The sequence below is a fragment of the Oryctolagus cuniculus genome, chromosome 7, assembly GCF_964237555.1.
Source record: "Oryctolagus cuniculus chromosome 7, mOryCun1.1, whole genome shotgun sequence".
In the NCBI taxonomy this organism is placed as follows: Eukaryota; Metazoa; Chordata; class Mammalia; order Lagomorpha; family Leporidae; genus Oryctolagus; species Oryctolagus cuniculus.
The window spans coordinates 61,683,690-61,697,577 of NC_091438.1; the positions used below are offsets into that span (position 1 = coordinate 61,683,690).

The 13,888-nt window shown below is 45.0% G+C and overlaps 1 protein-coding gene across 3 annotated transcripts in view; it reads right to left on the reverse strand.

The window, feature by feature from the left end:
• The window catches only part of STXBP3 (syntaxin binding protein 3), an 80,598-nt gene extending 68,226 nt beyond the window's left edge, over positions 1–12,372 (reverse strand). Inside the window, exons 1-2 of one of the 3 annotated variants that reach the window (XM_070077962.1) lie at positions 12,179–12,357; positions 2,885–2,935 (exon numbers count right to left, since the gene is read on the reverse strand). In XM_070077962.1, the coding sequence (XP_069934063.1) occupies positions 2,885–2,935; positions 12,179–12,227 (100 nt within the window). In that variant the 5' untranslated portion in view covers positions 12,228–12,357. Of the gene's footprint in view, positions 1–2,884; positions 2,936–12,178 lie in introns of all 3 variants that reach the window. The other 2 variants (XM_070077963.1, XM_070077964.1) reach the window with 2 other exon arrangements.
• Positions 12,373–13,888: the final 1,516 nt, after the last annotated feature.

Sequence of the window (13,888 nt, forward strand, 5' to 3'; positions counted from 1 at the left end):
GTCAATAAAAAGTCATAACAATTCATAGTCTCACCAATAAGCTTCCCAACTACTACATGACATCAATCACCCTAATTTTGTTAATCTTATAGGTTGACAAAAGGGTAATTGGTCTTGATTTGAACTTCCCTGAGTCAAAAAGTAAACTAAATGTCCTAATTTGCAGTATCCCAGTTCAGAGCCTTTGCTAATTTTTCTACTGAGTCATCATCTTTTCATTATCAGTTTGAGGGCACACTGTTAAGCTTTTCTGCCATATGTGTGGCCAATATTTTCTTCCAGTCCATAGCTTAGCTCTTTTTTAAAAAAGTTTATTTTTAATTTATTTATTTGAAAAGCAGAGTGACAGAGAGAGAGAGAGAGAGAGAGAGAGAGAGAGAGACAGACAAACTGATCTCCATCTGCTGGTTAATTCCTCAAATGCCATGCCAAAACCAGGAGCCTGAAACTCCATCAGGGTCCCCAACATGACTGGCAGGAACCCTACTACTTGAGCCTTCACCTGCCATTCCTCAAGGCGCATTCTAGCAGAAAGCTGTATTGGAAGCAGAGCAGAGACTTGAACTCAGGCACTCTGATATGGGATAAGATGTTCCAAACAGCATCTTAAGAGCTGTGCCAAATGTTTGCTCCTAAAGCTTAGCTGTCGATTTAGTTCATGACATCTTCTATACATAGGAATTTACAACCTTTAGATAATAACATTTTTCTTTCATGGAATCTGAGTTACCAAATAATTTTTTCAAATATAATTCATACAATCCTATATTTTCTCCCCATTTTTTTTCTTTTTTTTAAAGATTTATTTATTTACTTGAAAGTCAGAGTTACACAGAGAGAGGAGAGGCAGAGGGAGAGAGAGAGGTCTTCCATCCGCTGGTTTACTCCCCAAATGGACACAACGGCTGGAGCTGCGCCAATCCGAAACCAGGAGCCAGAAGCTTCTCCTGGGTCTCCCATGCAGGTGCAGGGGCCCAATGACTTGGGCCATCTTCCATTGCTTTCCCAGGCCATGGCAGAGAGCTGGATCGGAAGAGGAGCAGCCGGATTAGAACCGGCACCCATGTGGGATGCCAGCACTTCAGTCCAGGGCATTAACCCACTGCGCCACAGCGCCGGCTCCTTCTCCCCAATTTTTAAAAAGATTTATTTATTTATTTGAGAGGTAGAGTTACAGAGAGAGAGTGGGAGAGACAGAGAGAAAGGTCTTCCATCTGCTGGTTCACACCCCAAAGGGCTGCAACAGCCGGAGCTGGGCAGATGCAAAGCCAGGAGCTTCTTCTAGGTCTCCCACGTGGGTGCAGGGCCCAAGCACTTGGACCATCCTCTACTGCTTTCCTAGGCCACAGTAGGGAGCTGGATTGGAAGAGGAGCAGCCAGGACACAAAGAGGCACCCATATGGGATGCCAGAACTGCAGGCGGCGGCTTAAACTTCTATGCCATAGTTTCGTCTCCCCCCATCCCCATTTTATTATTTTACTTTTTTACAGTTTAGAGCCTTAATTTATATGGAATTTATTTTTAATTTGTAGAAGATGGACTAAGGACATATCTAAGTAACAAAAAAGAAGCAAAAAAAATATAAGAAAGCAGTTATCAGAGTAAAAAGCCTTAAGACAGAAATAATGAGTAAAATGTCAGTAAGCGGGGGTGGGGGGGTATTGTGTCATAGTGTGTAAAGCCACCATCTGTGATGCTGGCATCCCATATAGGTGCTGTTTTGAGTCCTAACTGCTCCACTTCCTATCTAGCTCCCTGTTAATGGCCTAGGAAAAAACAGCAGAAGATGGCCCAAGTCTTCAGGACCTTGCCAATCAATGAAAGACCTGGATGGCTTCCAGCTCCTGGCTTTGACCTGTTCGAGCCCTAGCTGTTGCAGTCATATGGGGAGTGAACCAGTGGATGGAAGCTCTCTCTCTCCCTCAAATAAATGAATAAGTCTTTTGTAAAAGTCAGTAAGCAATTAAAATCTAATATTAAATATTTATGTTCTGGGGCAAGTGTTTGACTTAGCAGTTAAACTATCATTCGGGATGCTTATAACTCAGATCAGAATGCCTGTTCAAATTCCCACTCTGCTCCTGATTCCAGATTCCTGTTAATGTGCACCCTGGGAGATAGCAGGTGATGGCTCAAATAGCTGGGTCCCTGCTACCCATATGGGAAACTTGGACTGAATTCCCAGTTCCTGGTTTCGGCTTGGTTCAGCACTGGCTGTTGCAGGTATTTGGAGAGAGAACCAACATTGTATGAAAACAGCACATACAAAAACTGAGAACTACTAAAAGCAAACTGAAACATGCACAAAAACAAATATTAAAGCAATTATTTCTAGGTAAAAATTTAGTAGATTCTGAATTCGTTCTTAACAAAATGCTTTACAATAAAGGATCTTTTGTAGAGGTAAAAGGCCACCATTATGAAATTATCTGATGATGATATAAAATTATCTGTGGGTGGGGTTTGGACTAGGGTCACGCAGTGCTTTAAAACTTTGCATATCTTGATCAGGGTGCTAAGTTACAGTAAAACATTCATCCAGCTGTACCCTTAGCATTAGTACACTTTACACTGCCATTACACTGAATTAAATCTTGGAGTCACTTCTGTTCAAAATAAGAACAAGAAAATAGCTTCCTTTTGGCATTGCTTAATACTTGAATGAAAAAACGCTGGTGACTGCTATTGGAGAAGGAGAGGGAAAACCTTCAGGACCAGCACTGTGGCACAGTGGGTTAAAGCCCTGGACTGAAGCGCCAGCATCCCATATGGCCGCAGGTTTGAGACCCGGCTGCTCCTCTTCCGATCCAGCTCTCTGCTGTGGCCTGGGAAAGCAGTAGAAGATGGCCCAAGTCCTTGGACCCCTGCACCCGCATGCAAGACCTGGAAGAGGCTCCTGGCTTCGATCGGCGCAGCTCTCGCTGTTGTGGCCAACTGGGGAGTAAACAAAAGGAGGGATTACCTTTCTCTGTGTCTCTGCCTCTCCTCTCTCTGTGTAACTCTGACTTTCAAATAAGTAAATATCTTAAAAAAAAAAAAAAAAAAAAAAAAGAAAGAAAGAAAAGAAAACTTTTTTTTTGACAGGCAGAGTTAGACAGTGAGAGAGAGAGAGACAGAGAGAAAGGTCTTCCTTTCGTTGGTTCACTCCCCAAATGGCTGCTGCAGCCAGCGCACTGTGCTGATCTGAAACCAGGAGCCAGCTGCTTCCTCCTGGTCTCCCATGCGGGTGCAGGGCCCAAGCACTTGGGCCATCCTCCATTGCCCTCCCGGGCCACAGCAGAGAGCTGGCCCGGAAAAGGAGCAACTGGGACAGAATCCGGTGCTCCAACAGGGACGAGAACCCGGAGTACCAGTGCCCCAGGCAGAGGATTAGCCTAGTGAGCCGTGGTGCTGGCTAAGAAAACCTTCTTTAACAGTGCCCCACTACCTAGGGAATGTCTAAATGATTCAGCATAACATTCAGGACCCTTCATAATCTGGCCTCTTTGGTCTATGTCCTCTTGAGTGAGCACAAGAAATTTGTTGTAAACATAGCAGACTCAGTCACCTTGAAGGTGTGGCTCAGATTTCCTTCTGCTGGGGCAAAACCCTAATACCTTTCAAGATCATCTTCAAATGTCACCTCCTCTTTGGAGCTTTCCCTGCCCATTCCCAGAAAGGAAATAATTCATTTCTCCCCTCTTTCTCAAAAAATGTTTCCTAGTGCTCATATAGTGCTTAGTATTTATGCACCTTTCTGCTCCCACTCAACTGAATTCCAGGAGGTCAAAAAAGATGGTAAATGCTTAACACTGATTTCAATAAATATGCAAAAATTTTTTTAATTTCACTTAACAAATAAAAGAATAAGAGGGCTGGCACCGCGGCTCGCTAGGCTAATCTTCCGCCTGTGGTGCCGGCACTCCGGGTTCTAGTCCCGGTTGGGGCGCCAGATTCTGTCCCGGTTGCTCCTCTTCCAGTCCAGCTCTCTGCTGTGGCCCGGGAGTGCAGTGGAGGATGGCCCAAGTGCTTGGGCCCTGCATCCGCATGGGAGACCAGGAGGAAGCAGCTAGCTTCTGGCTTCAGATCAGCGCAGTGCACTGACCGTAGCAGCCATTTGGGGGGTGAACGAATGGACGGAAGAGCTTTCTCTAACTCTGCCTGTCCAAAAAAAAAAAAGGCTACAGGATTGCACTCGCAGTACAGGTCTTCTGAAGGAGAGACACTGAGGTGCCACCAGCCTTTAAAATTAAAAAAGAAAAAGAATAAGAGAACAGCATAAAAGACAAACAAAAATATTACTCTACGCACATTTGGATCTACATAGAAAATTTGAAAGTGTATTTATAAGAAACCTAAGAGTGGTTGTCTCTGGAGATGGAGGCTGGGATCTGCTTTGGGAGGAAGATTTAATTTATACTCTTCTGCTATCAAAGTTTTCTGTCACCTCAAAGCATTTTAAAAAGTAATTTAAAGTGTTAAATATAAAGATTTTAAGGGAGCATGGAAAATGTTGAGTCAATATCCATTGCTTAAAAAAAAAAGGAAGTAGAAAATAATTTAAAAATAAAAAAGAAAGTTGCAGAATGACAAATAATAAAAATACGTCCAAATCTACAAGGGCACATAAAAAAATCCATAGATGATATTCTCATTAATATGTATTTTCCATGAATTTTTGGAGACTCTTATGCATGGATTTCCAAACTTTTGTGCCCAAATAAAAATATCTTTTTTTTTTTTTTTGACAGGCAGAGTTAGAGACAGAGAGAAAGGTCTTCCTTTTCTGTTGGTTCACCCCCCAAATGGCCGCTACATCTTTTAATTCCATTTCTCCATGAACTTTCTGAGAAGCAGAGACAGAGCAAAGGTCCATCCACTAGTTCACCTCCCAAAAGCTCACAAAGGCTGGAGGTAGACCGGGACTGGGACTGAAGTCAGGAACCTGGAACACGAATCTAGGTCTTCCATGGGCAGGAACCCAATGACTTGAGCTATTGGTCTGCATTAGCAGGAAGCTGGTCAGTGGCAGAGCCAGGAAAAAAACAGAGGCACTTCAATGCATGATGTAGCCATCTTAACTGCTAAGTTAAATGTCTGCTGCTCTCCATGAACTTTTTGAAGTTTTGTAGTATATAAGGATCAGAGGGAAATGTGAAAAGGAGAAAAAGCTTATGATTAAATATGTAAAGAACTGGCTCAAATAAATATATTCTGATAACTTTAATTTAAAATCATTTGCAATTTACTTAGATTCATTTTCTCGAAGGTTTCCTGTAAAATATTCAACATGGGTCAACACAGGTTAAACTGCCACTTGGAATACTAGCATCCCATATTAGAGCACTGGTTTGAGTCCTGGTTACTCTGCTTCTGATCCAGCTTCCTGCTAATGCCCCTGGGAAAGCAGAAGATGGCTCAAGTATTTGGGCTTCTGCCACCCACACTGGAGACCCAGTTTCAGCCTGGACCAGCATTGGCAATTGAGGTCTTTGGGGAGTGACCAGGGTATGGAAAATCTCTGTCTCTCTCCCTCCCTGTCACTATAACCTTCAAATAAATAGATAAACTTAAAAAAAAAAAAAAAAAAAGTCTTGGGCCGGTGTTGTGGCTCAATAGGCTAATCCTCCACCTGCGGCGACGGCACACCGGGTTCTAGTCCCGGTGGCTCCTCTTTCTGTCCAGCTCTCTGCTGTGGCCCAGGAAGGCAGTGGAGGATGGCCCAAGTCCCTGGGTCCTGCACCCCCATGTGAGATCAGGAGAAGCACCTGGCTCCTGGCTTCGGATCAGCGCAACGGTAAAGGAAGACCTTTCTCTCTCACTGTCCACTCTGCCTGTCAAAAAAAAAAAAAAAAAAAAAAGTCTCTCGCTCTCTGTCACTCTTTCAAATAAATAAATCTTAAAAAAAAAAATACCCAACAGACACGAATTATAGACATTCTATCAGACTACCACTTATAGTCAAAAGAGAAAACATTACTATTTAAATAACATCAAGAAGAGGGGAAAAAAGATACTGGTGGTTTATACTTGCTTTGTGGTTGCTTTAATCACTTGTTTTATTGTGTGCTTGTTTTTAAAATAAACTTCAAATTTTTATTTAAAACCTTCTTCTATCAGTGCTATTTTTGCTAGTACTTTCCTATAGCAAGCAGTGGCAAATGAACAACAGAACTCTTCACTGATTTCAAATATGGGTATTATTTTTGTAATTAAATAGTCTTTTGCATTTGTAGTATTAGTTCTTTTCTAGAAGTTTTTTTTTTTTTTTTTTTTTTAATCATTATTATTTTAAAGGTGGAGTGACAGAGAAGGAGAGACAGAGATCTTCCACCCACTGGTTCACTTCCCAGATGCCTGTAACAACTGAGAAGTCAAGAGCCTAGAACTCCCACCTGGGTCTCCCACAGGGGTGGCAGGGACCCAACTACTTGGGCCATCATGTGTTGTCTTCTCAAGTGCAGAAGTAGCAGAAGTTGGATCAACAGTGGAGTAGCTGGGACTTTCCACTCCAATTTGGAATGCTTTGTGCCATAAAATCTACTCCAAGAAAGGATTTTTAAGGAGTGCTAAAGGTTGGTTTCCATTAGCAACAGAAGCTGGGTCAAAAGTGGAGTAGCCAGGACTCGAACTAGCACACCAATTTTGGGATGGTGGTGTCCCAAGGGGTGGCTTAACCCTTTATACCACAATACCTGCTCTAAGAAGGCATTTTAAGGTAGTCCTAAAGACTGGTTTCTTCTCATGCATTAGGTCTCAACTCAGATGTCACCTACTCAGAGAAACCTTTCTTGATCCACTTATCTAAAGTACCTTCTCTCTAATATCACAAACAGAAGTAATGCTTATTCTTTGTTTACTGATTTATTTTCTATTATTTCCTACTTTAATGTAAGTTTGAAGAGGGCTGGGAACTTGTTTGCCTGCTATTGCTGTATTCCCATAGGAATTCAATAGTACTTATTGGCTAAATGTGGGGCTTTAGGTAGCAAGAAATAGGGAAAAATTGAGTCATTTATTTTTAACAAATATTAACAAATATTGTTACCTAGCACATTTTGCTACACTGTTAGGAATTTAAAGCTCTACAAGATACAATAGCGGGCCTACCTTCAAAAATTTTATCAAGAGACTCATAGAAGGCAGTAGTGAGAAGTTCCATTCAAGAAGGTAAACTAAATGGTATAAAAACTTAAAGAGGCTGGGTGAAAATGAGAAGCCATCATGGAGGTAGTATTCCAGTTGAGCTGAAACTTGAAGCTTGGCTAAAAATTAGAGTCAGGGAAAGGGAGGCAGTTTAGACAGAGGAATCCACATCACAACAAAGATGTGGAGGTAAAAGCCTATAAGAAGAGTAAACAGTAGAGACAGAAAATCTAGATTATACCAGTGAAAGTAGATAAGAATAACAACGTAGGCTGGGGCCAGTTGGAGTCTATCTTCAAAAGCAGACTAAGTGTCTGAAATGAGCTTTAGGCAACTGAGAATCTGCAGATTTTCAGTAAGAGAACCATAGGATCACAGCGCACTATTATCACAGGAAAATGATTTGGGCAGCTCTTTGCTAGATGGATTAGAATGAGAAAGAGCAAGAACCTGGACACTCAAATCACTCAGGAAGCTACTGTGACAAACTGGGTCTAAGATAAGGCCTGAAAGTAAATAAAGTTTAAACATTACGGAAAGCCACAGATGGGACATACATTAACTCTTCAAAGATCTACTGTGAATCCTAGGTCTGTATTTAATAGCTGTATTAGACTTTTTTCTTTAAGTATTAATAAAATGACTTGCATATCACACAATTCACCCACTTAAACTACAATTCAGTGGTTTTTCAGTATATGCACAGTCATGCATCCATCACATTACCACAATCATTTTTAGAACAATCTTACTACTCCATACAAGTCCCTTCCCCCCAATCTTCCCATTCCCAAGACACAGACAACCATTTTCTACTTTCAATCTCCATGGATTTATCTATTCTGGAATTTCATATAAATGGAGTCATACAATGCAGTCCTTTGTGACTGGCTTTTGTTTAGCGAATGTTTTCAAGATTCAGCCATGTTATATAGACTATATTAGTGCCTCATTCCTTTTTATTGCCTTTATCTAGCCACTCTTCAGTTCATGGATAGTTCCACTTCATGACTATTATGAATAGTGCTGCTACACTAATAGCTATACCAGTTTTAATATCTACAAACTAGATATTCTCATGAAATTTAAAATATCTAAAGAATACAAGTGATTGGCATTGAGTAAATGTTTAAGAAATATTAGTTTGGGGCCGGCACTGTGGAACAGTGGGTTAAAGCCCTGGCCTGAGCGCCGGCATCCCATGTGGGCGCTGGTTCTAGTCCCGGCTGCTCCTCTTCCAATCCAGCTCTCTGCTATGGTCTGGGAAAGCGGTGGAGGATGGCCCAAGTCCTTGGGCCCCTGTGCCCATGTGGGAGGCCCAAAGGAAGCTCCTGGCTCCTGACTTTGGATTGGCTCAGCTCCAGCTGTTGTGGCCATCTGGGGAGTGAACCAGTGGATGGAGGACCTCTCTCTCTGTCTCTTCCTCTATGTAGCTTTGTTTTCAAATAAATAAAATAAATCTTTAAAAAAAAAAAAAGAAATATTAGTTCCAGGGCCAGCCCTGTGGCACAGTGTGGTTAAGCTGCCACCTGTGATGCTGGCATCCCATATGAGCACGGGTTCGAATCCCAGCTGCTCCATTTCTGATCCAGCTCCCTGTTAATGCACCTGGAAAAGCAGTAGAGGATGGCCCAAATGCTTGGGCCCCTACAACCACCTAGGAGACCCAGATGAAACTTCTGGCTCCTGGCTTCCACCTGGCCCAGCCCTGGCCATTGATGCCATTTGGGGAGTGAACCAGAAGATAGAAGATCTCGCTCTCAGTCTCTCCCTCTTTCTCTGTAACTCTGCCTTTCAAATAAATATTTTTTAAAAATATTAGTTTCCTTCTCTTTATCTACTGTGATTTGCAGGTAAATCAAATGTTCTTAAGTTATTTCTCTTTCTAGCCTCAGCTAACTATACTGTCTTCAACCTATCCTAACAAAACCTTGTTTCCAGTCAAATGAATAATTCGCCTGTCTCATAGAAGATTCCTTTAACATTTCTTTCAGACGCTTTCATCTTTCTCTAACAGAACTCAGAGGCTCCCGCTTCTCAATGTACACAAGGGTACTTCAAAAATTCCATGAAAAAAATAGAATTAAAATATGGATGTATCCTGGACACTCAAAAAATTCTTAAAAATCCACATAGTTTTTTATAATATGTATTTTCCACAAATGTTTTTAAAAGATTTATTTTATTTTTTTGAAAGATTTACAGAGAGAGGTAGAGACAGAGAGAAAGGTCTTCCATCTGCTGGTTCGCTCCCCAGATGACCGCAACGGCTGGAGCTGGGCCGATCCAAAGCCAGCAGCCAGGAGCTTCTTCCAGGTCTCCCATGTGGGTGCAGGGGCCCAAGTGCTAGGCCATCTTCTACTGCTTTCCCAGGCCACAGCAGAGAGCTGGATCGGAAGAGGAGCAGCTGAGACTAGAACCAGTACCCATATGGGATCTGGCACAGCAGGCAGAGGATTAACCTACTGCGCACAGCGCAGGCCCCACCATGAATGTTTTAAAGACCCTCTTATGCACTGATTTAAAAAAACTTTTGCACTAAAATAAACTTACCTTTTAATTCCAATCTCCATAGACTTTTTATTTTTTTTATTTTTTATTTTTTTATTTTTTGACAGGCAGAGTGGACAGTGAGAGAGAGAGACAGAGAGAAAGGTCTTCCTTTGCCGTTGGTTCACCCTCCAATGGCCGCTGCGGCCAGCGCGCTGTGGCCGGCGCACCGCGCTGATCCAATGGCAGGAGCCAGGTACTTCTCCTGGTCTTCCATGGGGTGCAGGGCCCAAGCACTTGGGCCATCCTGAACTGCATTCCCTGGCCACAGCAGAGAGCTGGCCTGGAAGAGGGGCAACCGGGACAGCCGGGACAGAATACGGCGCCCCAACCAGGACTAGAACCCGGTGTGCTGGCGCTGCAAGGCGGAGGATTAGCCTAGTGAGCTGCAGCGTCGGCCTCCATAGACTTTTTCAAGTTACTATATATGCTTTATTCAATAAATGTTGAATATTATCCTGTCTTTTGGTTATGTTTTCATTTATACAAAGAACCAATAGAACTTCTTTTTATAACCCTTACAACTTTTCCTCTTCATTCAGTCTCTATCTTTTTTTAAAGATTTATTTATTCGAAAGGCAGAATTACAGAGAGACAGAAGCAGAGAGAGAGGTCTTCCATCCACTGGTTCACTCCCCAAATGGCCGCAAAAAGATGGAGCTGAGCAGATCCAAAGCCAAGAGCCAGGAGCTTCTTCTGGGTCTCCCAAACAGTGCAGGTGCTCAAGGACTTAGGCTGTGTTCTACTGCTTTCCCAGGCCATCGGCAGGGAGCTGGATTGGAAGTGGAACAGCCAGGACTCAAACCTATGCCTGTATGGGATGCTGGCACTGCAGGTGGCAGCTTTATCCACTACAACTGCGCCAGCCCCCAGTCTCTGTCTTTACTGTACACTTTATCTGGGTAGCCTGGTGGTATGCAGGTGAACAACAGAAGATGGACATTTTGTTAGTGCTATACTTTCCCTCCTGCCTTGCTTCCATGCTACTAAAAATGACAGCATTATTATCATTAACTTTTTTCTCAAAAATACTGATGTAAACACTATGTTTAATTTGGATTTTATACAATTTGTTACCTATTTTCAGATAAATGTACGTAAACACCATTGTGATTTTAAACACCTCCAATTTTTTTAAATTTTCACTTATTTGTACCTGAGAAGGGGACAGCTCTCACTGCTGGTTCATTCTCCCAAACTCCTGCAATGGCACAGCTCAAGCTGGGAGGACTCAGCCCAGGTCTCCCCTGTCAGCGACAGGAACTCAATCACCAGCCATCACCAGCTCCTCCCAAGGCCTCCACAGCAGAAAGCTGGAGTCAGGAGCTAGGAATCTCACCCCCGCACTCTGATGCCCGGAGTGGGCGGCTTAACTGGCATCCTAGCCACTAGGCTAAATATCCACCCCTAAACAAAATGCTCATCTTAAAATGCACCACCTTTTGAAAGTCAACATATCTTTCTTTGCTATCTTTTTACCTATTCATAGGCTTACTCAGGGCCTGCTATTTGTTAAACACAATCCCAGTTACTGATGGGGACTTCTAACTTTACAGAAGCACTCCACAACTCCCAGGAGTCTGCTACCCGAATCACTTCTGCTCTTTGTTCAACAAGCTGGAGTAAGAAAACAGTAATTAGATGTCACTCCCTTCCCACTACTAGCCCGTAATTATTTGGAACGCAGCGATGCCAAACACCGAAGGTTCTTCCTGGGCAGTGTCTTCATTCCCTGTGCCCTGCCAGAGCGAGATTTCTATGAAAGTCGGCGACGACTCGGCGGAACATCAGTGAGCAATACGTACTACAGTCCCAACAGCAGGCAGCAGCCCGGGAACGCAAAGGGGAAGGGGAAGGCGCAGCCCCGCCAGGCTCCGCTGGGAGCTGTCACGGCTCCGACAACCATGCCAAGGGGCCTAGCTCCAGAACTATTTAGAAAGTCAGCTCTTCAGGAAGGCTGCAAGAGGGTCTTAAGTTTAGCTGAAGTTGCTTTAAAAAACAACAACAAAAAACGACGCTTGTAAAACCCTCCTTAATACCCACACGAAACAGCAGCCACTGAAACTCCAGTGCAGGGGAGGAGGTGGGGGAGGCGGGAGAGGGAAACACAGCCCAGATTGTGGACGGTGGAGAAGCAGAGAGACATCCCCGCCTGGCGGGTTCCGGCCTGGGCCGAGGAGACGCGCAGGGGCCGCGGAAGCGAACGCCGGGCCCCGGGCGGCTCACCCAGGGCGGGGCTTCGGTGCCGGAGCCCGACCGCGGCCAGCGGGTGCCCGGCGCCAGCCAGAAGGCCGCGACCCGCCCTGTCGCACCCCCCCCCCCATCCCTGCAGCTGGCAAGAAACGAGGCTGGGGAGGAAGGCAGGAGGAAGTCTCCACAGGGACGCAACAAGTGCTCGCAGCGGCTGCCCGAGAGGCTGCCGAGCCGGGGCGGAAAAGCAAGGTCCGGCGCGGCGGCCTCCAGGGCCTTCCCTGGGCTCAGCCCCTACCCCGCCGCACTCACTCTGCCACACGACGCTCTTCAGACCCCGTTCCGTCGCCAGCGGCGCCATCTTCCCAACGCTGTGGAGCAGCAGCCACGGACGCCCACTTGCAACCCACTTCAGCCGTGAGAGCTGCACTCGGGGCGGCCCCGCCCCCGCCGCCGCGGAAGCCCCGCCTCCCCCGCGGGCCGCGCCCTCCGGTGACGTCACGCGCAAAAGCACGGGGATTCCCGCCCCCTCCTGAAAGGAGGCTGCGCAGTACGGGTGGAATCGTCACGGGCAGTCTGGCTCCCCCTGGCGGGAGGCTGATGTTCATCGTCTGGCGAAGTTGAAAGCGAAACATGGCAGCGGATGTGAGGGGCCAGGGTCCGAGAAATTCCAAACTCCCACGTACGTGAAGCAGTGGGAAGCCTTCGCCTTGCAGAAGAATTCTTCACCTGACGAAGCAGCTCACAATAGACTTCACTCAGTAGCCAGCTCATTCACCAAATGGAAAATTTACTACCCGCCCCGCAAAGTTTATTTTATTTCCTTTTTCAAAGTTGCAGTCACTGTGTAGAACCGTAGCATTGCCTCCATGTGTCCAGAACTATACTGAACTTTCTGGTGAGAGATTCACTTCTTTCTCTATCATCTAATTAAAGAGCACAATTTCCAGCATGTAGTAGGTAGTCAAAAGTTGATTGAAAAACAAATACCTTAGTGATATAATGTAAATGAATGAACTAATATAGCAATAATCATCCGTTCAACAAGTTTGTGCAACAAATATAAGGGAGGCCGGCGCCGCGGCTCACTAGGCTAATCCTCCGCTTTGCGGCGCCGGCACACCGGGTTCTAGTCCCTGTCGGGGCGCCGGATTCTGTCCCGGTTGCCCCTCTTCCAGGCCAGCTCTCTGCTATGGCCCGGGAGTGCAGTGGAGGATGGCCCAAGTCCTTGGGCCCTGCACCCCCTGGGAGACCAGGAGAAGCACCTGGCTCCTGCCATTGGATCAGCGCCACAGCGCGCCGGCCGCGGAGGCCATTGGAGGGTGAACCAACGGCAAAGGAAGACCTTTCTCTCTGTCTCTCCCTCTCACTGTCCACTCTGCCTGTCAAAAAATTAAAAAAAAATATATATAAGGGAGAGGCTATCAATACTGTAGGATCCAGGATTACTGTTGAAAGCTGATTCACAGAGGTGGTTTGAGCCCAGAAAGTTTAGGCAGAGATCGTTTACTGAGATGGTTCTTTTCAGACTTGAAATCAAAGCAATCAATCACGAGTTTGATCAGTTGAGTTGCTGAGCACCATGTGACATAACCATCAGGTACATTGGTGGAAAGTAGGCTTTCCTGGAGGGAATCTTTGCCGGTTCGAGTTGATAACATAGGGAAGTGGAAATAGTTGGTCACTACTAATGCTGTAAGAATGTGTAAGTGGATTACTTCATTTATCCTCAGAGCAACCCTTATAGACAAGAAAACTCTGCTTAGTCAAGTTAAGTAACTTGACAAAGATGCACATTGAGGGAATGGGGACAGGATCAGGCTTGGCCTGCCAGAAAGCAGTAGAGCAGTCTGTGGGATATCCTGCACTTTTTAGGAGGGAAAATGAGACTGGAGAAGAAAGACAGCCATCAAATGGGTTCAGGCACAACCTCTTGCATGAATGCTTTTTCTGTTGGACAGTTACTCTAAATGGATTCAGTTGCTCAGAATTCTAAACAAATGCTCACATTAGTTCCCCTGC